Source organism: Sinohyriopsis cumingii, chromosome 13 (genome assembly GCF_028554795.1).
Source record: "Sinohyriopsis cumingii isolate HCF-2022 chromosome 13, ASM2855479v2, whole genome shotgun sequence".
Taxonomy (NCBI): Eukaryota; Metazoa; Mollusca; class Bivalvia; order Unionida; family Unionidae; genus Sinohyriopsis; species Sinohyriopsis cumingii.
This window is the reverse complement of record NC_142973.1, coordinates 63,413,768-63,441,380: the sequence shown is the minus strand read 5'-3', so window position 1 is coordinate 63,441,380 and position 27,613 is coordinate 63,413,768. Positions and strand designations below refer to the sequence as shown.

The 27,613-nt window shown below is 35.4% G+C and overlaps 1 protein-coding gene across 3 annotated transcripts in view; it reads right to left on the bottom strand.

Annotated features, from left to right (window-relative positions):
* The window catches only part of LOC149785713 (transcription factor ETV6-like), a 119,939-nt gene extending 97,529 nt beyond the window's left edge, over nucleotides 1–22,410 (bottom strand). The window contains exon 1 of one of the 3 annotated variants that reach the window (XM_089979581.1): nucleotides 22,277–22,410. Coding sequence is in view for 2 of the 3 variants with exons in the window: in XM_089979582.1 (XP_089835708.1) it covers nucleotides 16,768–16,827 (60 nt within the window). In the remaining variant the exon portion in view is untranslated. Of the gene's footprint in view, nucleotides 1–16,767; nucleotides 16,936–22,276 lie in introns of those variants that run through there. The other 2 variants (XM_089979582.1, XM_089979578.1) reach the window with 2 other exon arrangements.
* Between the last annotated feature and the right edge of the window lie 5,203 nt (nucleotides 22,411–27,613).

Below are 27,613 nucleotides of genomic sequence, written 5' to 3'. Positions count from 1 at the left end.
GGTTCAGATAAATTACTTTAAACTTCAATGGTGTTTATATAGTGACTAAATAAATACCAACAGTTATAACAGCTAAGTGTGAAGACATACGTACTTATAAAACAAATCTCTAAGTTGCAAGTATAAACGTTTGGACCGCCTTGAAAATCTCCTCTTCATCCCAAGCGATTGCAAATTGTTATCCATTGATATCTAAATTAGACCAATAATATCGGACACTATTTCTTTTGTTAGATTCCTGATAGTAAATGTATTTTGTACAGTCTACGTTGCTATTTCAGTACTGAGTGTTCCAAGGATATTTTTTAAAACAAATTGGACAAGTTCTCTAAAGATTCTTTTACTAACGTCGTACTTTCCTTATCAACCAATCAATGTCCTCTAAGAATTCGCCTAACTTTATTTATGTTCAACCATTTCTAGAAAGGCTTCCATTTGCCCGTGTAATTAGTATCGCGAGTCCTGTATGGAGATGCAAAGCAATCGTACCGCCTAACCTGAGGTTGTCCCTTGTTTAGGTTTTTACTGCGCAAGGATAAAAACCAACAAAATCAAAATGTATTCAATACAGGATGCTAAAACAGACTTTTATTTTACAAGAATTTTACACATACGGGTAGTTTGGGGATGTTTTTATTTCTTGAAGTAAATGATTACTTTCTTTTTGGACCGTCTCTCTTAATAAAGAAAGGTTCACCACAGTTGCAGAACTGGGTACCTGGCACGTACGACGTAATAGAATGGTATATGCAACAATAGTTTACAGTCTTCCCCCCTTATGATGAAAGAAAAAATTATCTTAGTAGTAGAAGGGTGTACCCGCCTCTCATGCTGTCAAAAAAGTGTACAGGACATGAACCTATTTTTATGTATGATATAATATCCATTTTCCGCTTCCTGTGCATGCATAGTGGAAAGGGCGGGGGGGGGGGGATGCCATAAAGATAGAAAATAACAGTTATAAAGCAAAATGCATAATAAAAGGCTATTTTAATGGTGTCGCCGACGGTACGAAATGATTTTAATGCACAGTAATTTATTCTCCAAAGAGTAAATATAAAACAATTTTCATCCGCTCTGTTAGAGCAACAGCTATGGCCATCTCAATAGATTACTGAGCAAAGGTGGAAGCTCTCTCTCTCTCTCTCTCTCGCTCTCTAGTTAAAACATATGTTAATTTATACAGAAAGGAAATCGAGGTTGTGTTGAGCTCCTTTTTTGTTTGCTAAAATGTATATTATATGAGAAGTATTTGCAACATACTGAAGATACATAACAGAATTTCCGGTTGGTTCATTCTAAACACAGACCTTCAAAGTTGCAGAAAAATCTTCCTCCCCCCAATGTACTAAAATTTGGGGATTTTGGAGCTTCTTCGTGAATTCCCACCTCTCTGCATTGAAGGAGGTGCGGTGACACTAGTTACGCCCCTTAATCCAGTCGAACAAGTTGAAAGGAGAAGGTGACCACGCTGATTTGAGAAATATCCGCCAGTTAGGAAATAAAGGAAGAGAGTAGTGTGCGCAAGTAACTTCATATATATATATATATATATATATATATATATATATATATATATATATATATATATATATATATATATATATATATATATATATATATATATATATATATATATATGTATATATATATATGTATATATATATATGTATGTATATATATATATGTATGTATATATATATATGTATATATATATATATATATATATATATATATATATATATATATATATATATATATATATATATATATATATATATATATATATATCTATATCTATATATATATATATATATATATATATATATATATATATATATATATATATATATATATATATATTGTCTGAATTAAATGAACTGTTCAATTGGGACCTAATGAAAGATAGGGTTTAAATCGAACTGTCGTATCAAACATTTCTTGCCAATCAATATTTTGTACATTTCACGAGGACTCAGATAACTATTTTCACAGCAAGCCTGAAACAAATGTCTGAGTTCTGCAAAACTGAGGAAAATGGAAAAGTTTTATCATCTAAGAATGAATAAAAAAAAGAAAAGAAATTAATTCCATAGGTAGTGGATTTGAAAAAACAAGATATGACTCTCCTATTTATTTCCTTCTTTATGTAAGTGACAGAAGTCATAAAGATGTCTTACTCGCCAGTTCTAAGGTGGCTTGCATACATTTTGTCTGATGATACCAAATACATTTTCATTTTATTTCTCAAATTTATAAGGTCTTCTTCTCAGTATCTCCGCCCTCCCAACAGCTTTAGGAGATGTTGGAAAATGACCTTAAAGAAATCACAAGAAAATCCGTAATACTGCGTTATTTGTAATGACTGGTGCGTTGAAAAAGTATTCAAAAAAGAACGTGAGTGAAATATTGCATGACATATCTTACTGTTTCCCATTTATGATAACAATCCAAATTAAAGATTTTTTTCTTCTTTCACGCTTATAATTGGATACAAATTTAAAAGTCTGTATCAAAACTGAACCAAGAGGAAACTTTGTAGAATGACATGTCACGCCTGCTTTGCCAGTATGGTTCAAAATACTAAGACTTGAAAGTCAAGTCTTGTGTGAAAATGCTTGCTTTTGTCTGTGGACTTAAAGGAGACTAGAAACCAATGGAAATATAGAATAATAATAAAAGCACTATAGAAGAAAACCTTAATCTGAAGTATCATCTGCGCTCGTAATGCCAATATTGGCATATCTTCTAGGAGCTGAATTACCGTGACCTCGTATGCAAAATTTCCGCGCCTATTCGGTTACTTTCGGATGTGACGTCATAGTAGCGACTCCAGCATCCCAAGTGGAAGTTGCCACAGTAAATGACAATGCTGTTTCGCGTTGCTTACGGTTGTAATAGCGCATTAAGAAAAGCCTGTGAACAGCATTTTTTTTCTCCAAAAGATAAAGGTACAAAGAAAGTATGGACACATTATTACAAGTGAGTCAGTTCAAAGCAACACCATACAGCAATCTGTGCTCATTACATTTCTCAAAGGAATGTTACGAGAGAGATCCTGAAAAAATGGCAGCTCTAGGTTACGCAAATGCTAGGCCTAGACTAAAAGTTGGCGCTGTTCCAGACATACCGTTGAATATTTTAAATCCTGGGAAAAGTGTTAAACGTGTGAGTTAACGAAATTAGGCAAAAGGCAGAGTAAGTGACCACAAAATACAACAATCAATTCACAGATCTTTTATCAACACCAGCAGTGCTAACAAAATCATCTGTGGATCGCTTACGTTATATCTATTTTTGTATGGTTTGGTTTTGTTCTTGTTCTTCTTCTTCTGAGAAATGAAAATTGACAGACATAATGTAATAATCGGGACTTCTCTGCGAACATTTGGGAAATTTACGAGATCGGGAGGTAGATGAGGAAATACCTCCAAAATCGGGAGGTTTTTCTCTCGGCTTGAGAGTTGACAGGTATGAACTGTCTGGGCTTGTGGAATTTCAGTATAGGCTTGAGTTTATTTAAGTCACCAGCCCGGGGCCTGTGCCTAAATTGTTTTATTTGAGCACTGACCAGTACAGTACATAAATTATTATACCAGACAGCAGATTCAGCTTCTGAATGTGCAACCCAATACTGGTCTCTTCCTGTCTGTCTCGCTCGCCATGTTTATGTTAGTATTCCATGACTGTGTCACGGGACCACGTGATCTGTCGTCTCATCAAAACTCGGAAAAACTCGGCAATTTACGGAATCGTGGTATCTAAATTTATTATTATTATTATTATCATTATTATTATTATTATTATTATTATTATTATTATTAAAAACAGAAGTAACTATATAAATATATATGCAGAATCAAATAAATAATTAAACAAGTCGTATGATATTTATATTATATACCAAACCAATGATGAATACAAATATTATTACAGGCTCATATATTTATCATAATTTTAACGTTACGAAGTTTAATCGGATTTTAAAATCAAGAAATTATTTTAATAATATAATTGATAAACTAATCTGAGTTGTAATTTTCGTTGTGTGTATTGCAACAATAATAATAATAAGAAGAAGAATGCCTACATTACATATTCTTTTCTAATGTGACTCAAATTGTACCTGTGTAAATACAATCCCAAGATGAATTTTAATATCTATAATCTACTTATATGACATATTTAAACAGTAGCCGTTAAAGCGGTACGTATCTTGCCTGTATAATGTATATAATACACGTGTACCGACTTTGTTTTTTTAATTTCAGGAGAATCCGTGGCATAAGCCTACAGCGTATCAAGTTTATTAGGCTGCTCTGTCTACTAAATATAGCAAGGCTTAAATAGTCCGCGTGGCGTTGACGATTTTACTTTCCTAAATTTAAAAAGTTTTCGCTGACAGAACATGATATAGTTTGAAATTGTTACATCATGAAGAGATTTATGAATTTTCAGTCAGATTGTAATAATGTCAGGTAACTACTTTCGGAAATAGAAGATAGGGTATAATTAATTGATGTATATGATGCCTTCAGAACACGATTTCCTATGTTAAGCACCAATTTTATATGGCAGTGACATTTTAACCAGCACGAGTGACAGAATTGGATATACGTTTAATATCATGGATACGTTATCGTTGCTAGAAGTGAACGTGAAGATTAAAAGGGAGTGTGAGTTATAGAATCTCTTTTCATAAATTCTTACTATTATAACCTTTAATTGCGTGCATGGCGGAATTTTATATACAGGACAATGAAACTACTTTCTGACGTCATTAATATTGTTTAATTCAGAATGAATTTCATAAGTTCTCTCTCTCTCTCTCTCCTATAAAAAAACATTTAGATATTTTTTAAGTTACGGACTTGATTCTTGACAGTTGTTTTTGCGCCATTTATTTGTGGTGTGTGTGTGTGTGGGGGGGGGAGAGATATACGACAATCAATATTGCACTGTGCTCTATTTGATATGGAATAATTTTGAATGCCAATACTTTAAACCCTAACAGAAAAGATAGCTTGTACAAACATTTTCATAAGCTAAATTTATAACAAATATCAAAACATTTATGACACGATGCATACTCATTAATATTATTATTATTATTATTATTATTATTATTATTATTATTATTATTTTAAATAATAGGAATGTATAACTTATTTTTCCTACATAGTTCAATTTCTTTACTCAAAGTTTCTACTTTGCTCATTCTAAACACTGCAGATGCATTCAGTAGGGCTTCATAATTAATAAATTTGCTTTACTTTATATTTTGTATTCATTACAGTTTTTTGCTTTTCATGTATCACATCACGCAAAGGATCCCTTGGCAACATAACAATGAAAGCGAACGTAATACAGGCCTGGTACTGACTCACAAACACTAGGATTAAAAACCCTTACGTCTGTTTAGACTCATTGTGAACAAAGTTTACATAGATAGAAGTGTAGCTGTGATGGTAAAGGAATATATGCATTTCTAAATCTTTTTTACCTGTACTTTACACTGATCAACTGAATGTGTCTAGTGTTCAAAACTACATTTAAATTGGTGTTTTTCGAAACGAGGTTTATATGCTTTGTATGAACGCTTGCGTGTAAAACAGTTCTTCTGTCCACTAACTTAATTTAGATGAAAATTTCAAAAACATTTAAAATTACAATCTGAAGGAAACATATCCGATTTCTTCTTAATCTAAATAATACACTTACTTCGAGAAACTCAGCCATGACAAATACCGTGGAATATTAGACTCATATCGTCATACTAAACAAACAAAAATGTAAACATTTCATTTTTTAATAATAATAATAATAATAATAATAATAATAATAATCTGCAATTTGCAATAGTTTTTATTTTTTTTATTTTTAAATTAATGAAGAACAGCAATTGATATTTAATGAATATATTGATATTAATATATTAATTAGGTAGTATTCAACTTTAAAATGCAATTCTTGCCAATATAATTTATGTATTGTTGTCAGTTATATCTTTAAGGTCACATATATGTAAATTGTATTCTGTGTTTCTCCTGTCATTAACAAGGTGTTTCAACAAATCATAGATTTGTATCTTTGTTTTGATAGTATTTTAAATCTTTTTTATGATTATCATTGACAGTCAAAATGTTTAAATTAAATAAGTCCATAAACTTAGCGCATTTGTCATTTTCTATAAAGAAATGTTAGTTCTTTCAGAAACTTGTTTACAATGGGCTGGGAGGAAATGGATATTATGTGATACAAACTGATGTGTGTTAAGTTTTCCATTAAAAAGGGCTTTCCTAGATTTACTGTTGGCAAATCAAGGGCAACTCTAATGGATCACATATTATTAATTTTGTCTGATAGAGACTGCTACACCTGCCAATTTTTATACTGGATATCTTTTGCTTACTGATGTCGAAAACTTTCGTTTCTCTACTACTAGACACCAGTCGTAGTGAAAGGAAGAATAATTGCTTTGCCTGAGTTTTGCACTGTCTTTTCCGCCAATATTATCAAATTTTATTGCAAATATTAGCAATATCAGCTCTTAACACACCCTTGCCATTAAATAAATAGACAAATGAATAATCATTTAATTAGTGTGTGTGTGTGTGAGAGAGAGAGAGAGAGAGAGAGAGAGAGAGAGAGAGAACAGTAATAATAGATCGTGGTGACCCTCACGCCCCATTAAACAACAAAAAAACTTGCTTTGTCTTATTGACCTAAAATGGCAGATCAAAACTATTTTAATAGAGACAATACATACTATGCATTAGAACCATTTCAGTCCATATGTGACAGCAGTAAATATTCCTTTATTACCACAGAAACATAATATGATAACATTCCTTCCAAGTCTACCTGCTATTTGCGCGTCAGATTGTACTTTGAGGTGTCAAATGACCATGCACATAGTCAAGCTCCAAACTCCTATATACGTCTAAACTCGATATTCTTTCAAAGCAATATTCAGCTTTTCAAAATTGAACACGAGCCTAATTTCGCGATAGTAAAATATTAGCCGTGTCTTTTAATAAAGAAGAAAAAGCGTCTGATGCATTTAAGCAGACCTTTTAAAATTTTAAAATCTATGCCTGATTTAAGAAGGCTGTAATTAAATCTGTTTGAAGCAAACTAATATATGTTTCCTCTATAGCATGCATTTTTGTTATTAAAAATATCCTGCTTTTCAAGTTTCCACCAATTTACCGGCCCTGCGTACGATGCAGGCGTAGAAAGCAGAAAGAGAACATCGATAAAATAGGTTCTCCTATTATAACATAGATTTGCTTTGATTTATTATGGGAAAGACAAGTCCAATGATGTTGGGTACACCATTCTATTTACATTATACATGCCAGGTACACTATTCTGCTATTATGGTCATTCTTTCTGTATGAACTTGAGAAAGACAGTTCAACGAAGAAGAGTTATTTTATTTCAGGGGTGAACTTCTGAGAGAGTAACAGGTGTAAGGTGTTTGTATTTGCAACATGCACAAGGGAGAGAATGTTTGCATACCTCTATGTTACTTTCGTGTACTGTGGCTGAACTTTCTTTGGATATTGTACTTGTCGAAACTGCAAATAACCTAAGCATACAGCTAACAGAATTTGACTTACCATGTACTCGGAAAATCAGCCTGAATTAGTCTAAAGTACACTATCATTAGCAATTATTAAAATACGGAAAATTAATTTTGCCAGACTATACAATTTCAGCTTCTAAAAGTGCAATGAATGAATTACCAATATATAAAATGTCAAAATGTTATCGGCTCTTTTCTTAATAATATACTTCTGAAGTCCAGGAAGTGAATATGACCACAAAAAGAAAGCAGTTTCTCATAGATGTGCAACTGAACCAAGGCTAAGCTGCTTATTCATTAACCTAAGCAACACCAAACAATCATACACCAAAATAAAGGAAATTACAAGATCTTGTATGCCTAAGATATACAGTGTTTTTAAATAGCCAGTATAACCAGTGAGAAAAACCGGAAAATTCTTTTTCCTTAAAAACCGAACCCTATGCAAAATACGAAACTGTAGAGCGCCATCTTAAAAGAAAAATGAAAATGTGTGTAATTATTTTCTTATTTTCATATCATCATGCATGATGTTCTCAAAAAACGGTACATCCATTAACATTGATGCTATGCCTGAAATACAGCTAATTATGCATATTTTGCTCTTGCTTACACAATATGCCTTGTGGCAGTATTGTATGTGCAGTGACCTTAATTATGGGGAAATTAGAAATCTTAGAAGACAGGAATCAAGTTAAATTTAAATTTAAAGCTGTTGCACTAAGTGAAAGAAATATACCGTGAAAATATTTCTTTTCGTTCATTTAAAATGAAATTAATACATAAAGTATAAGAAAGCAAATTCGCTTTTTCCCATAATCTAGTTTTTGAAAAATAAGCAAACCTTTGACCTTTGATCACCGTGAACCTCATCTGCTCAGGTCCTTTTTCAAAAGTAAAATTTATTAGTGCTAAAAGCTCATGCATAACACAAAGTAGACATGAAACAATATAATATTTCTATACACGTTAAAGTGCATCTACTATTAAATTGTCTTTTCCCTTGATGTGCCTGACGTCAATATTGTATTCCCGCAGCATCAAATTTCACCTTAATAATCTGATTTTTGTTTTTCATCTTTCCAATGAAAGTAAGGAAGTTGTCATCAACAAATACAATAATCGGAGAAGGAGATGAACTAATATACGAATGAAAGTATTGCAAAGCCAGTATAAAAGCCAAATATTCATTCTCTATTGTAGAATAATTTGTTCTGATGCTTATGTAATTTATTTAGAAAAATAGCACACTGGATGATCCACACCATCTTTGTCTTCTTGAAATAATGATGCACCAACCCAACATCGCTTGCATAAAAATATATTTTAATTGATTGGCTGAGATATGGAGCTGAATGAACTGGTGCACTCTTAAGTATGGCCTTGAACTTGTCAAAAGCCTTCTGACATTTTTCAAACCAGTGAAATTATGATTTCCTTACTCAACAAATTTGTCAGGGGTTCAGCAATTATGGAAAATTTTAGCAAAATTTCCGATAATAACCATCCATAACAAAACGTCGCATCAGTTACTTCTTACAGATAGGCACAGAGAATTCAGAGATAGCCTTGACCTCAGCATCTATAGGTTTAACTTGTCCATACCATAAGATGTTTCCTACAAATGTTACACAAGCACGGCAAAACTCGCATTTGGATAAATAATTGTCAAATCTGCACCAATGAGACAATCAAAAAAATTCCGAATCGTCTCTAAGTTATCTTTCCTAGTATCATTGTAGATGATAACATCATCGAAGTAAGCTTAACACTTATCTAGACCAGATGTAATCATATTCATTAAACGTTGAAAGGTACAAGGCGAACCTTTCATCCCAAACGGCATTACTTTATATTGATAAAGTCCATCTGAAGTTACGAATGCCGAAATTTCCATTGCCCTTTCCGTCAGTGGAATTTGGCAGAACTTTATCAAATGGTCAAACTTGGTGACATATTTTGCATTTCCAATTTTATTATCGATTCTTGGCAACGGAAATGAATCTGTTTTGGTCAAATTATTCACTTGTCTATAATCGGTGCAGAGGCGAAACGTATTATCTTGTTCCAGCACAAGAATACATGGTGAATTCCAGTCACTTTTACTCGGTTCTACAAAATCACTTTCCAGCAAATACTGAAAATCTTTTTTTTCAAAATTTCTGTTTGAGAGAATTCATCCTGTACGGATGCTGTTTTACAAGTGTGGAATCTACAATTTAAACGTCGTGGTAGATTTATTTATTCGTGTTGGAACATCTGGAAACAAGTGATTATATTCAAATAATAGTTGTCTTAGTTTATTAGTGCAGATGTGAAAGTTTCTGGTCCAGATCATTCAATATTTCTAAATCAGAAGATTCGTTGGACCAATGTCACTAAAGTCCGATCGTATTTCATCTATCACATCCTCGATCTGTAGAACAGGTACAACTAAACTGACCGCATAATTATCATGGCCATCTCAATCAAATACTCTTTTAATATACTTATATTGAAAAGTTGTTTTTCGTTTTCGCCTCCAGGAATATTAATGATATAATTTAAATCACTTACTTTCTTTTCAACTATATAAGGACCATAGTACCAAGCCTGAAAAGGATATTGTAGTACGGACAAGAAAGCCAGAACTATATCACCAGGTTGAAAACTCCTTTCAATTGTTTTTTTGTCATACCTTTCATGTTTTATTCAATAGAGTGCACAGATCTGGGTAGGTCAAAGTGAGTAAGAGCATTTTGTTTTATAATGGTTTTATTTTTAATATTCCAAAAAGAATTAACTCTGGGGAAACTTGGGAAAGCACACATTATGGTCAACAAGTATTGATTACCTTTTTTTGTTGTTGACATGTATGATAAAGTCTGCAGTATTTACAAAAATCACTTTCAATTTGTGGCCAATAAAAAAGATTCAAGATCTTGTGATACGTCTTATTGATCCATACATGACCAGCTAACGGAGTTTCACAGCTAGACTTATTAGTTCCTGTCTATACATATATGGAAGTATAGTTTGATAGCTCACTGACCACTCATCGCTAGCAGGTAATTCAAATGGTCTCTATATCTCCATTTTCTCATAAGGACCCCATTTTTAACAAAATAACAAACATATACTTCTTTGGCTTCGGTTTAGCTAATAGCCCTCTCAAACAAACAGGAGATTTCCGAATCTTTTTCCTGTTCGAACAAGTGATTGTCATTTGCCACCCTGATTAGAATAAAGAGAATGAGTAGTAAAAAAGAGGATCACTGTGATCAATAATTGTTGACTGACCGATACCAGAGCAAAAGTGACCTAATACAAAACCTGACGAATAAATGTGTCAGATAAAGAAGCAAATTTCCTTATCAACACCATTCTCAAGAGTTTTCTTTACCATAGCTCTATTAACTGTACAAGATAGGTGTAACTCAGGCACTTCATTTTCAATTGGATCGAATTTCTGATCCAAACAAGGCTTGTCAGTTAAAAGTGGATTAAACGAAAGCTTATCTCCAGCTTGTTCACTGCCTAGTAATAAATGAACACCCTCAATGGAAAAAAGACAACATTGTTCCGACTGTCACGGGTCCTGAGACTAAGTTTGATAACAAATTTACGCAATGGAGAGGAACATTAACAAAGCCGTACTCTACTCCTTAAATAAGAATACTCATTAGAAGACTTCTCATAAAAAAGGTAAAGTACCTGATTATAAAAGACTCTGAGAATCTCCAGTGTCCCTTAAAACTTTAATAGGGATAGAAAATCAATTTATTTTCCAGTCTGTATCTCTCATGTCTAATGGTTCTGTATCACTGATGGGTGATTCTGCCAATTTGTTCTCAGTCTGTATGAGTGATACAGACTACGAAAGAAATTGGCAGAATCATCCATGAGTGATACCGAACCTCTCGACATGAATGGTTCATAATTCTACATAATAAAATCAGACTGGGGCTTGTTCGACCCAACAAATGTATTCCTTTCAACACATGACCCTGACATTTACCTCTTAGAAATAGGAGCATTTAGAATAGGTCTGTCTTAATTCGGTTGCTTATTTTTCAATTTGCAGCAATGAGAAATAACGTGTACTTTCTTCTTGCAATGAATGCACATAGGAAGAGATAAGGATTTCTGATCAGTCTAATAAGAAGCTTATTCCTAAATGTTGTGCCATATTGAGATTTAGAAGTGCTAGTATTAGAATGGAATAGCTTTGTTTTACCAGAAGACTGTTCAGTGGAAGACTTATTGACAAAAGAAACTTTGTGGGTTAAGGAATAATCGTCAGATGTACGCGCAACCTCTTCCAAATGTTCCACATTTTTCTTATCAAGATAGGTCTTCATATTACTATGGGTTGAATATTATAAGTTGTCCAAGGTTATCATAATCTTTATTAATCTTTTTAGAATGGCTTCACCTATCCAAGTGTTGTGCTTTTTCCCATTCAAATTCGACATAGGCCTGGTCAGTTGATTTTCTACAATTCCTAAACCCTTTCCGATATGCCTCGGGCACCAACTCATAACCCTTCAAGATATTTTCCTTAACCACATCATAATCAGTACTCTGCTGTAGTGAGGGTAAAAGGTAACTATCACGAGCTTTGCCAATAAGTACATTTTTAAATAATAAAGTCCAGTGCTCTCCTGGCCATTTAAAAATCCACCAATTTTCTAAAAATGAAGAAAATTTTGATCTACTTATTTTTCTTCAAAAAGGGGTACATACTTGATATTTCTGATAACATAAAAGTCTGAACTTATCTGTAAAGTGGGGGATTGCTTTCCGCTTGTGATCTCTAATTATTTTAATTCAAACTGAAATGCCCTTTCTTCCATTTCTTTTTCGCTCTGTGATTCTCTTTCTTCATTTCTCTTTCTCTTTCTGCCATTCTCTCTCTCTCTCTGTCTCTCTCTCTCTCTCTCTCTCTCTCTCTCTCTCTCTCTCTGTGCATCATTTCTATCTGAAACTGAAACTATCTCTAACTGCAGTTTTTAAAGATGTAATTCCATTTTCTAAAGATACTAAACCACTCCTGGGTAGTATTCAAAATAAAGTTCTCTACTTTAGGTGATAGTGTAAACGCTTACTGGCTTCACAGTGTATTTATCGAATATGTGAAATTAATATATCTGGGATATAGAAAATTCTGAAAACAAAGTGAATTTAAATTTCAAAAGCAAAGTTTTCGGAACTATCTTAGAGAAATTTGTATCACGTACACAATCTTCTGTCACGACTCTATGGTCTTAAAATAAGTAACAGAATAGATTATATGTTTTTTAAAAAACAATCTCTAAGACCCATAGGAAGAGCTAGGATGAAAGACAAATGCCCTTTCCTGAACAATCCAAGCTATAATTACACAAGGTATGTTATTAAAACTATAATAATGAACATGGTAAACACAATGTCCTTTACTCAGATCAATACAAGTATGTTTATAGATAATTATTCTAATATTAAATCCATACTCATAGAGAAAATAAATTGTATTAGTTGTTGATAGCATAAACAAAATAAACGATTCTGGTCAGGTAAACAATGAACTTGATTTTGGACAAGGTCAGCTGCAAAATACTATTTTGCATAACCCAGAACAAATAAAAAGTGACAAACAATGAAAATTTAATATACATAACAGCCACTTAATGATCGGAATAGTGCCATTTAATATGAAGCACAATTATAAAAGAGGAACCACAGAAGATCGGGATAGCGTCCTCAACAAGAGACACAATTATAAAAGGAGCATCACTCAGTATTGGAATAGCACATCAGGCACAATTATAAAAGAGGCATTACGGATGACTGGAATAGTCATAAAAGGGGCGTAACTCAAGATCTGAATCAAAACAATTCTGATGTGAAGCAAATACACGTGTAGTCCGAGTTTCCTCTGACCCTTGCCACCCCGTTTTTTTTATATATATTTAGACGTATATGTTGGGGTGTAGGGTCAGAGTCCATTCCCTATCGAAAAGTTGGAGATCGCCGACATCAGTTGGTGTCGGCACAGGGTATCCGCTTATTAGCCGGCTTTGCAAATTATAACGACCGTTCATCGAGATATATCTGCATGAAATCGATAGGAATATGATTTATTTTCTCAGATATTGCGAGTAGAGCATTTGCTATATCTTTGATCTGCTGACAGTCTATCTGAAACAATAGCGTGGTTGAAATTTGACCTGGAACTCGCTATTTGCATTCCGAGTCACATGACTACACAAATCTCGCGACCTACATGTCAAGGGGGCGCTCGCCAGTTATTATTTACTTTTGAGAGAGTGACGTATGTAAGGTGAAGTTGTTTGCACTTAAAACATGCACAATGGAGAGAATGTTGGCATACCTCTATACTACATTAATGTAATGTGGATGATATTTCTTTGGATATTGTACTTTTGGAAAGTGCACATGATCTAAGCACATCGCTAACTAAAATGACTGCTCCCTTTGCTCAAAAATCAGCCTGAATTAGTCTAAAGTACACTATCCATAGCAGCTATTAAAATAGGGAAAATGGATTTTGCCAGAATAGACAATACCAGCTTCTGAAAGTGCAATGAATGAATTACCAAATTTATAAAATGTAAAAAAAAAGCCAGTGGCGTCATTAGGGTTGGTGTCACCCAGTGCGGTTACTCATGGTGTCACCCCCATTGACCTACTTCCGGCACAAAAATTCAACATTTTTATAGACAGTCACTTTGGTGTCACCCCCTCTGATGGTGTTCCCCGATGCTGTCTGCACACCCCATCCCACCCCCACCCCCCAGTGACAGGGGCGCCTGCATGGCTGAACACGCTCTCTCCTGCATGGGACTCCAAATCTATTCTACCTCATTAATTAACGCGTTCGCAAATAACTCCAAATTTTGCTCCGACCAGCTCTGAATCTCATTCAAATAAGCACCAGACGCTCTGCAGACTGCATGGTGGCACCCTGTGCCTGCTAGTCATGTATTTAACTATGATCGGTTATCCGCTTATGAAATCCGACTAGACCGAGCAGTGTGTGCTCTGTAAAATTTGCAATTTTTCATTTTGGTGTCACCCCTCTGAGATGGTGTCACCCGGTGTGGTCCGCACCCCCTTAGCGACGCCACTGAAAAAAGCTATCGGCTCTTTTTTTTATACAATTTACCTCTGAAGTTCAGGAAGTGAAAATGACCAAGTGGAGCTAGCACTTTTTTGAAAGGTGCACATCTGGAGTAAGGCCAAGCTGTATACTCTATAACCTACATTACATCCATCAATCATACACCAAAATAAAGGGAATTAAAGGTTCTTTGAATTATACCTAAGATACACAAGGTTTTAGATAACCAGTATAACCAGTGAGGAAAACCGGGGAAATTCTTTTTCTTTAAAATCCTATGCAAAATACGAAACTGTAGAGCGCCACCAAATGCCCTCCGAGTTCAAATAGTCACGTGATATTAACATTAAAGCATTTCTAATGTTGCTGCAGGAAAACAAATCGAACATATAAATGAAAGTCACGTACTGTTTACATAAATATGAAAGAACATAAACTTCTAAAAATATTTGTTCTGATAACTACGACCAGAAATCGGTACATGTTGCAGCAACTTGGGGAAAAAAACCATATTCAATAAGCGGAGAGCACAGGTCAATACGGTAGTCACGTGACACCAACACAATACATTGTAGACACGTGCTTAGTAATTGACGAATCTCGTTTTCTCCACCTTGCTGCGATACCGACAGGTTTCTAGTCGTTGTTCTCAGAATAAATATGTTGGGGATTAAGTGTTTGTTATATTTATGTACAAGTATTACGTGACTTTTAATTAATATTTTCGAATTCTATGTACAACAACTTTCGAAATGGTATTTTGTTGATATCACATGGTTATTGGTCCTCTGATGTCACTGACATGTAGGCTGCGAGATTTGTGTAGTCATGTTACTCGGAATGCAAATGAGTTCCAGGTCAAATTTCATCAACGCTGTAGTTACATCCCGTCTGTCAGCGGATTAAAGATATAACGAATGCTATATTCGCTGTTTCTGAGAAAATAAATCATATTCCTATCGATTTCATGCATATATTATCTCGATGAACGGTCGTTATAGTTTGCTAGGCCGGCTAGTAAGTGGCTCCCCTATGCCGACACCAAATGGTGTCGGCGAATTCCAACTTTTCGATAGGGAATGGACTCTGACCCTACACCCCAACATAAACGTCCAAATATCAAAAATGGGATGGCAAGGGTCAGAGGAAACTCGGACTAATACATGTAATGAACACTTATATGGCGATACCATTTGGGACGTTGTATTAACCAAACAACGACGGCAATGGCACCAGCATCAACTAGGTCTCAGCCAACAACAGCAATAATAAAAGTAAGAAGAACAAAAGTAATAACACTATTAGTAGCAATATTGATTGCACGTGTGTGTGTGTGTGTGTGTGTGTGTGTGTGTGTGTGTGTGTGATTTGGATTTTTAACGTAGCTTAAACAATTTTTAAGTCATATTGCTATGGTGTCTGCATGGTGGCAGTTTATAGTGAACGTCTAGCACTGGGGCATCACGTCGCAGACATGTAGCATGATGTCCCACCCAGAGTCACATTATCCTGACACCAGGCAGACCAGTCCTAACACTAACCTCTTAATGCTGAGCGCCAAGCGAGGGAGCTGTTAGTACCATTTTTATAAGTCTTTGGCATGACACTGCCGGCGATCGAACCCGCGACCTCCCGCATCCGAAGCGGACGTTCTAACCGCTATGCCACCGGAGCGGTCCAATTGCACTTGTAGTAGCAGCATTAATAATAGTATTTTTTATCACTGCCACATGGTCTCATACCTACAGGGCCGTAGAGAGCGATCACGGGCTCTGGAGTAAGAAACACCTGGGCCTCTCCTAGTTCTTGTTCCAACAAAATTTTTCTATTATAAAATAAAAAGGTGTTGTTCGGCCCGGGACCTCTTACGGACCCGGGACCCGGGAACACATCCGCGGTTACCCCCCACCCACCCTTGTCGGCCCTTCATACCTAAAGTGAAAGTAAAACATTTAGCTACAAAGTAAAGCAATACACGAGTAATGTCTAGCAAGTCATCTAATCAGGACGTAAGTGCGGGCGTATTTCGATAATTTGGTGTTAATAGATCACGAGATTAATTCAAGTCACTTACTTGCATGGAAACGTTCTCAGCTTCAAACTTATCTGAGCTTTCTAGCGTTACAATTCCCATGTACTCTTTTTTGCATTTGCTTCTTTAGTCTTGCTGCTGCTCTTTCGACAGTAACTAAACACTTCGGTTAGTATATTACAAGCTGTCAGTTTTCTAGGAAAACCACACCTTTTCTCCACCTTGAGGATGTGTGTTCGTTAAATTCTTGTACGAATTGACCTATTGTTAGTTACCTACATAATAATCAATACCTCTGTCAACACACCTGGATTGTTAAGAAAACTGTAACAATGCACATGTAAGCAGGTATGTACACATATTTGTATGGGTGCTATACATCCATCTATATGTGTCAGTCCGTCTGTTTAGCGGTTTTTCCTTACGTTCGTCTATCTGTCTGTGTTTCGATCAGTTGTGTGTGCATCTCTGAAAATTACACATACATATACGTATTACATATATACATGTGGGTACGGTAATCAAACAAAAGGTTTGCTTCCGCATTGCTGTGCCTCTGTTTCCGTATCCCGATAATGCTAGGAAGTTGCTTGAGGAAAACTTAGTTCAAGCGATAATACACAAGAATACCAGCCAATTAGCTTTCATTACGGAAACAAGATAGTGCAGGAAATTCCGGCGAAAAGACAAAGTGGGCGTGTCACTCACTGAATCAGTAATTGTAGCTCGATAGCTGTTCGTCTTTTCCTCCACATCTATGAATGCTATGAACATTACGCAACTTACTAAAGGGAAAGAAGTGTATAAAAATGCAAGCATGAAATAAACATATGATTCTGAAATAAACCTATCAAAAGCTTTTGTAGTCTCCGGCCACTTTGATGCCGGGCTTCCCCCAGAAATTAGAGGTAGAAATTACAAGCATATTTAAGCGTAATAAATACAACTGCGCAGTGAGATGCGATTACTTTAATTGCTCATGAGACTGCTGAGGTTACATGATTAAACGATTAAAAATGGCAGGACAAATAATCACAAGACTAAGAAATTAAACAATCAAGCCAGGTAATGATACTACACTAAATGACCTTAAGGAATAGTGTATATTGAGAAGAATGTACATTTGGATTGGTCAGTCAATTGTAGCTATCATACAAAGGGTATATTGAGAAGAGTGTACATTTGGATTGGTCAGTCAATTATAGCTATCATACAAAGGCTGTACTGAGAAGAGTGTACATCTGGATTGGTTAGTCAATTATGATGTTCGTCCATCGGTGTCGATGAGTACCATTTAATGGCACCGAGTCACTGGGGGTGGGTCCGAAGATAGCTAATCAGTCCGATCCGGGCCTGGAAGAGTCTGTTGCAGTGGGGACATGGATGTGCAGGTTGCTGACTGGGAGTTGCGGAACTGTTGTTCCTGGATTTGCGTAGATCACGTTTTTCAGCTGCGTCCACCAGTCTCTTCTGTTTAAAGGCTTCCGCACCAGTATTGACTTGACTGCGCCAAGCAGATCGGTTAGCAGCGACACTCTCGCAGGTGTCAGGATCAATGCCTAGGTTCTTCAGACAAGCATTGAGGGTGTCAATGTACCTCTTTTTTTGACCACTGTGAGATCTCTTGCCTTGATGTAGCTCTCCACAGAAGACCTTCTTAGGTAGGCGTTCTTCCGGCATGCGGACAACATGGCCAGGCTGTATTGAGAAGAGTGTACATTTGGATTGGTCAGTCAATTATAGCATTCATACAACGGCTGTATTGTGAAGAGTGTACATTTGGATTGGTCAGTCAGTTATACCTATCATACAAAGGCTGAATTGAGAAGAGTGTACATTTGGATTGGTCAGTTAATTACAGCTATCATACAAAGGGTATATTGAGAAGAGTGTACATTTAGATTGGTCAGTCAATTATAGCTATCATACAAAGGATGTATTGTGAAGAGTGTACATTTGGATTGGTCAGTCAATTGTAACTATCATACAAAGGCTGAATTGAGAAGAGTGTACATTTGGATTGGTCAGTCAGTTGTAACTATCATACAAAGGCTGAATTGAGAAGAGTGTACATTTGGATTGGTCAGTCAATTATAGCTATCATACAACGGCTGTATTGTGAAGAGTGTACATTTGGATTGGTCAGTCAGTTATACCTATCATACAAAGGCTGAATTGAGAAGAGTGTACATTTGGATTGGTCAGTCAATTGTAACTATCATACAAAGGCTGAATTGAGAAGAGTGTACATTTGGATTTGAGAGTCAAGGAAGCGTGCGTATTGATAAGAGTGTACATTTATATTGGTCAGTCAGTTATAGCTATCATACAAAGGCTGTATTGAGAAGAGTGTACATTTAGATTGGTCAGTCAATTATAGCTATCATACAAAGGATGTATTGAGAAGAGTGTACATTTAGATTGGTCAGTCAATTGTAGCTATCATACAAAGGATGTATTGAGAAGAGTGTACATTTAGATTGGTCAGTCAATTGTAGCTATCATACAAAGGCTGTTTTGAGAAGAGTGTACATTTAGATTGGTCAGTCAATTATAGCTATCATACAAAGGATGTATTGATAAGAGTGTACATTTAGATTGGTCAGTCAATTGTAGCTATCATAAAAAGGATGTATTAAGAAGAGTGTACATTTAGATTGGTCAGTCAGTTATAGCTATCATACAAAGGCTGTATTGAGAAGAGCACATTTGGATTGGTCAGTCAATTACAGCTATCATACAAAGGATGTATTGAGAAGAGTGTACATTTGGATTGGTCAGTCAGTTAGAGCTATCATACAAAGGCTGTATTGAGAAGAGCACATTTGGATTGGTCAGTCAATTATACCTATCATATAAAAGCTGTGTTGAGAAGAGTGTACATTTGGATTGGTCAGTCAAGGAAGCGTGCGTATTGAGAAGAGTACATATGGATTGGTCAGTCAATTATAGCTATCATACAAAGGATGTATTGAGAAGAGTGTACATTTAGATTGGTCAGTCAATTATAGCTATCATACAAAGGATGTATTGATAAGAGTGTACATTTAGATTGGTCAGTCAATTGTAGCTATCATACAAAGGCTGTTTTGTGAAGAGTGTACATTTAGATTGGTCAGTCAATTGTAGCTATCATACAAAGGCTGTATTGAGAAGAGTGTACATTTAGATTGGCCAGTCAATTATAGCTATCATACAAAGGATGTATTGATAAGAGTGTACATTTAGATTGGTCAGTCAATTATAGCTATCATACCAAGGATGTATTGAGAAGAGTGTACATTTAGATTGGTCAGTCAATTGTAGCTATCATACAAAGGATGTATTGATAAGAGTGTACATTTAGACTGGTCAGTCAATTGTAGCTATCATACAAGAGTGTATATTTGGATTGGTCAGTCAAGTATAGCTATCATGCAAAGGCTGTATTGAGATGAGTGTACATTTGGATTGGTCAGTCAATTATACCTATCATAAAAAGGCTTCTTTGTGCATCATCTACCGTATCTGTCTGCATGGTAGTCTACTTCACCGAAATACATTTTATTCACTGAAGTTTGCAAACACAGGAACAGAGTTTGGTTTTTAACAAATTAAGAAAATAGTAATGCATATACTTATTTTTCATTCAGTTGTGATATTTTAAATGCTAAAAATATTTGCTCATTTAACGTTTCGTATCATTTTCCCCATCTGTATTAGATAGTTCCCGGATGACGTCATCAGCCGCCATATTTTGGTCAGCGGGCAGATTAACCGTGGACTTCATATGGTGTTTGGAAGTTGAAATAAATTCATTGACTCTCAAGATACCTTTACGAAAATTACGTATATAAACAGAACGCAAATCAAGCTTTCTGTTAGTATATATATATTGCGATTTATAAGTTGACTTTCCTTCAGTATGCCTTGTTAAAAATGGTAAATTTCGGTGATCGCATATGGGAGAAACTGCCACGTTGCCCATCGTCCAGGTAAAATGGGCAGAATATCGTCTGCTAGTGACCTTATCGGGAAGAATCTATTATAGTTATATTTTGGCCCCTCTTAAGCTCTTAGCTATGTTTTATCTATCAACATCGGAGGGATCTCTCTTCAGATCCGAAAGTTTTGTAAAGGGTTTTTCTATGTCAATGTTTCCCCATAAGGTCTGTAGTTGTGGGTTCGTGAAAAAAAAAGATCAAAAAGAATTTTGTTCAAAACTTTATTTGGTTATTTTTTGTGATTCGAGTTTCTCTTTTCATAATTTTAATACAATTTTTAAAGATTCCTGTTTCTAAGTCTCCTAAACTTTCCTCACCATGGTCTGAATTTGATTTATATATGGCTTGTACTCCCTTTCCATAAGTAAATATGCTTGGGCTAGTTTCCTCCCCAATTTGTAGCTTTTGAGTGACCCTTGCCAGGGACCTCCCTATTGCCCAATGTGTGTTTAGTATATATGTTACAATGTTGTTATTCTGTCAGATTGTGTTTTTGTATGGAATGGCATTATATGGTAAAATGTTCGAGTACTCTTTAGATTTTATTTAAAAGGAAAAAGAAAAAAATTAAACAGGGAAAATAAATTAGTAGAATATTTGAAAAGGTTTTGACTAGGGTAAATTCTGCAGTTATTTTGGGATTTGTAATATAGCAAGGATGTCAAGTCGTTTGTTGAAGGGAAAAAAACGCTGCTTTTTAGTGTGTGTGGGGTGGGGGTGTGGGTGGATTTGTAACGTGGCTTTAGCAATTTTTCAGTCATATCGCTACGATGTATGCATTATTGCCGTTTATAGTGATGTCTAGTACTGGGGCACCATGCCGCAAACGTGCAGCATCATGTCCCAACCAGTCACATTATCCTGACACCAGGCTTACCAGTCGAAACACTAACCTCTTTATGCTGAGCGCCAAGCGAGGTAGCTGTTATTACTATTTTTATAAGTTTTTGGTATGACTCAGCCGGAGTTCGAACCCGCGACTTCCCACATTAGAGGCGGACGCTCTAACCACTTAGGCCAGGGGGCTTTTTAATTGTTTTCGGTACTGATGTCTGTAGTGTGTATGTAGGTAGTTGCATCCAATATCACATAGTCGGTATAGTTTTGCTATAGTATGAACAGTTTCAGATTTTTTATATCTCAGCGTATTACATATCACTTATTGTGTTCTGATTGGTCCAAATAAGCCCATGAAATTATTGTGCAGTCTTCTCTTTGCTGACTGGCTGCGATCGTTGGATATCTTTTTTAAACCCGCCTGCTGAAATGTTTTGTTTTCAATGAGCATTTTGGCGGCCATTTTTAGACTTCACTCACGAAAGGGAGTTGGGGAAAAATGGTCTCGTATGTCTGAATATCGCCAATCTACCCCAACAGTGGTTTGTTTTATCATGAATAACAATATCATCACGGCGTAAAATCCCAAGACAAGAGCAATAACAAGATGTTAAACTAATGGTACTGCTCATTTGATAGCGGGGGGGGGGGGGCAGTATATTTGTAACATAGAATCCACCCTATATACAAGCGTGGTTTAAATGTTAACTTACGAACGTAAATAAACTCACCTCTGTTCACAGAAGAATGTGAATATAAATGTGTCTCCCAGCTAAACAAACTTTATCCAGCCACAACATATTTATGCGGTAAATGTGTGATGCAAATCCGACTCAAAAATAAATGTGTTTACGTCTTCTATACAGTCTACTGTTCCAAATCAAATACTGTAAATATCCGGTCACAAATACATTAGAGTATATATGGGAATTTCCTCATCCCATAATCCTCTTTTTACATAAATATCGAGCAATGTTTTAGGATGAACATGGACTCTAACCGGTACTGTCTACAGTATCAAACAATGTGACATCATACGCATTTTGTCTTTATTAAATGTTCTGTTTATTCGGATGGACGCTTGTTCTTTGATTTACAGTTTGTAAAAAAGTATAATTTACTTTTACTACTTCAGCTTTGTTTAGGACTCTTTTTACGCACAACAAATTAAATGTGGAACGTCTGTCAGAATGAACTAAACTATTAATTCTTCTTTATATCTAAGTAATTTCTACTGATATAAAAACTATGTGATAAAAAGAATCTCAAATGGGTAATGATTTAATAGTAAATTTATGAAACTCGTTGAATACTATCCAGCTTTTGCTCACCAAGGCGCGCAAAAGCTGGACTTTATTCAACTCTTTTAATACATTAAATATTAAATCATTACCCATTTTGAGATCCTCTATTGACCGCTCCTGTGGCCTAGTGGTTAGAGCGTCCGCCTCGAAAGCGGGAGGTCGTGGGTTCGAAACACGGCCGAGTCCTACCAAAGACTTACAAAAATGGTACTAACAGCTGCCTCGCTAGGCGCTCGGCATTAAGAGGTTAGTGTTAGATTAGTGGTCGGCCTGGTGTCAGGATAATGTGACTGGGTGGGATATCATGCTACATGTCTGCGGCATGATGCCCCAGTGCTAGACATCACTATAAACTGCCACACTGCAGACATCGCAGCGATATGACTGAAAAATTGTTAAAGCTACCATAAAAATACCAGTCTCTCTCTCTCTCTCTCTCTCTCTCTCTCTCTCTCTCTCTCACACACACACACACACACACAGATCCTCTATTTACGTCATACCCAGCCAAGCCGCCGTGCGTAATCCGCACACCTGCAAATGTTGCCTTATGTATACGGCTACAGTTTAATCCCTCACTTGGAGAAGCTGTTAAAGTGTTAAATATTGGTCTAAATATAAACATGGCCAAAGCAAAAACAAAGCTTAAAAACTTTCAAGTAGTCTCATTTGTGTGAGGCGACTTGAATTTGCATTGGTTGACAGATGCGTATATGTGTCGTCTTATTTATAGTGGAAATTGTATAGTCTAAATAGTATGTATACATTGCCGGATTACCCATTAAGCACACTAAGCACGTGCTTAGAGCACCAGCCCAACAGGGGCACCAGAAAAATTCAAATTAATTGTTGATGATAAAACTGAATGAATGTATTATATATGACCAGTTCGATCTGCATGTACGAGTATTTTGATTTGAAATGATGGCAACACTGGTATTTTCCCACCTTTTTAGCTTTTAATATTGTTTTCTTTTTGTTTCACATTTTGTAGGGCAGGAGGGCACTATAATATTTTCAGTGCTTAGTGTCTTGGAAGGTCTTAATCTGGCACTGCACGTATGTGTTTGTGTTTGGTCTGTCCATGGACCGTATTCCCGATTTTCTTTGGATCCTCTGCAGGCTTGTTGACCTTGCATGATCCATGTAGCGTAGCCCGGCAGTTTTTACGCCACTTACTTCCCGGGATATACGAGTCTTTGTTCTGAATGTATTAATTCATTGTTCTCAAGTGTGTATTATATTTTTATTAGTGCTTAGTTTCTCTTTCCTTTCGAGTTTTTGTGTGTCAGTATATTAATAATTAAATACATGTAGATGGACGTGGTCTATTTGTTATCTTGGAACAAATATAGAGTTGAAAGTGAGCTCTCACTTCTCAATATCTTTTTAACGAAAAAAGGGTTATCTTTAGCACAAGTCCATTTAATGTTTTTTGTACCGATTACTTTAGTTTCTGTTTCGTTTAATCTATACGTTAATTGTCCTTTTCCCGTGGGCGACTGGAGTATATTTCCCACAGTTAATCATATTTTTGATTATGAAATTAGTCACCATCACATATATATCTGTATTACTTATCATCATTACTTATCCAATATGTGTATAATACTTGGTTTTCATTATATACCCCTATTTCCTGTAGTTTTTGCTTTATTGTATTTCTGTCCAGTTGGTTTGTTGTGCATTGTGGAATAACATAACATTTTGTTTTAGAATAAGCCCTTTTTACATAAAGGGCAGTTTGGAATAGCCCTTATAGTGTCTATTCGGGGCGACTTCACCCGTTAACCAGACACCATGAAGATATTTCAAGATGATAATCTGTTGCTTGTTTGATCTCATTTGTACCCACATTTTTCATACCTGTGGCCATATTGATCTCATTTGTACCCACATTTTTCATACCTGTGGCCATATTGATCTCATTTGTACCCATATTTTTTCATACCTGTGGCCATATTGATCTCATTTGTGCCCACATTTTTCATACCTGTGGCCACATTGATCTCATCTGTGCCCACGTTTTTCATACCTGTGGCCATATTGATCTCATTTGTACCCACATTTTTCATACATGTGGCTATATTGATCTCATCTGTGCCAACGTGTTTCATACCTGTGGCCATATAACTTGTTTATTCCTCAGATGTACTTTAACATGCGTTTCTTTATGTTAAATCCTTTTTAATTATAGAGTGTATTGTACTATCTTCTTTTTCTTCCCATATATTTCACTGATCCCTATATTAAAAAATAATATCCCTAATATATTTACATGCCTTGGGTGGTTCTAGTAATTTGAGTAGATGGTTATTTCTATAAATCCCTATTCAAATGTCATGATAAATCCCAACCTGTATATATACAGAGCTTCCCAGGCAAATTTGGGCTTGTCTGCAATTTTATAAATCCTAATTATTATATCTGAAGTTTTGTGTAATTTTAAATTCGGAAAATTGAGCCCTCTCTCTTCTTTCCCTTGAAAAAAATAATTTTTAGGAAGGTAATGTAATCTTCCGTACAATAGAAAATAGAAAATTAATTAGTTTCCTTTCTATGTTTTCTATTATTTTGTTTTTAATTATATATATATATATATATATATATATATATATATATATATATATATATATATATATATATATACACACACACAATCGTGTCGGTCTATACTGCGCGTCGGGTAATTCTGCGCAACGATACGTCATTTCTGTCACGTGTTGTTTTGGGTCAAAAATCCAATTTGCATCAAGAAAGAACAATCGTCCTTCGATTAGGGAATGAAATATTGATAAAGTGTGAAGATGTGATTTTAAATGTCAACATGAAGACCCACCTCCAGGACCTTCTTGAACTTGTAAATCAGAAAAACCTATTTAATATTTCTCTTTCGAATCATGCAAATAAATACATTAATTAAAAGACAATACTCTTTACCTTAAACCATACTGCATCTTAATAAAACTTTCTAATTTTGCAAAAAGTTGTCCGACACCTACTTTATCGTCTGCTATCAAAATTGTCAACTTTTCGCTTTTCAAGAAATTACCTGGTTTATAGTTTGTTTCTAAATTCTTTATTAATATTTTTCCATAAACGAGACGTTGTCAACACATTACGTCCTATTCACTATTGTTTCTCTTCAACATAATAGTTATTTTTATGAGTGTTTAACCTTTACTAATTATTTTCACTAGATCTGTTTAGTTTGCTTAATATCTCTTGCCATTTAGTGGCATTCTTTGTAAAACTATCTATAAACCTGACCTAGTTCCTCGTCTGAAAGAGTCCAAAGTAATGGTTCACTTCCATAGCCTGGTACATTAACATTACATCTTTTCAAAGCCATGCGCAGAATAGGCCGACATTCATGAAAACACAGGTCTAGTATCCCGCGTGTCTACAATTAGCATTATATGGAGCAGAATGTTCAGGTGTTGCCGCTTTTCAAATGGTAAGCATTGCAGTGTTTTATTTTCGTCGATTGGTCGAATTCTGCATGCACTTTGTGCCAATATTGGAGACGGAAACCTTAGACGCGCAGAAATGCCCGACAACGTAGTTTTTATTATGGCGTTTCTGGGTTTGTACCTTTTCCTTGATTGGATGCGGGTGGGGTTGGGGAGTCATGGGTGATTCCCTCTCCATTTTTTTTTCATACTTAATTTGGGATCCACATGTTTTTCCGAAATCGAGAATTCTTTCTATAGATGTTTGAAGGAGATCTGATCGGTTATAAAGTTTATACAGTCGTCAGCATGTTGGAGCATTTTGTGTTCTTTCTTGAGACTGGGTGTTTTTATCCCTTTTATGATTCCATTGTTTCTAATCTTGGAGCATAAGACTTCATTTGCTTTTACGGATAATAGAATTGACAGGGTACATTCCTGCCTAACTGACCTATCTATTTGAAATTCTTTAGTTTTTGCAACATTTACTTGAACTCTCGATATGTTCCTCTACAGGATTTTAGTCCATCTTCCAAAGACTTCTCCGAAACCATTTTTTTAGTATTTCATCCGCATAATTGTGCTTTAATCGGTCAGTGGCCTTTTCTTGGTCGAATAGTATCATTGCTTCGTTTCCCCTTGCATTTGGGTATCCAATCGCAGCCTGTCTTATTAAAATGTTGTTTTGAATATCCCTTTCTTATTCTCCACAGCTTTGTCTTTCGTTTGTTGTCTTTGGCATACCTTCTTTCATTCTCTGTGCAGGAATCCTCTTAAATTCTTGAGATTGTCGTGGTTGCCCTTCCCCTTCTATAGAATAATTATAATCCCTTCCCTCATAGTCTCAGACATTTCCCCTTTTTAAAGTATGTTATTATATAGAGGTCTTCTTGGAAAATCATTTCTCATTTGGCTTATTTCTTGCTATTGTCGTCAATTGCTGATCCTATTATATATTCTTCGCCTGTTATTTTAAATCTTTTTTTTTTAAATGGGGCTTTCTTAATATGTGTCTCTACTTCCTCAATGTGTATATTTTGGGTGGGATATAATTCTTTATAAAATAAATCTAATTGTTCTAATGTCATATTTTTCCATAAGTCTCAGTCCATATTTTTGTCTTGTCCCCTTCTTATCTCCTCTCTCCTATATATCCCTCGTGCTTTCTCACATAAATTCCCAAATTTTCCTGATCTTAATTTGACTCTCTGAGTTTCTGCGTCCTGTATTGTTTTAAAGTCTTCTTTGGCTTTTTGGATTGTTTCTGCACTATATATCCTTTCACTTTCAATTTTCATTAATTCTTTTCTCT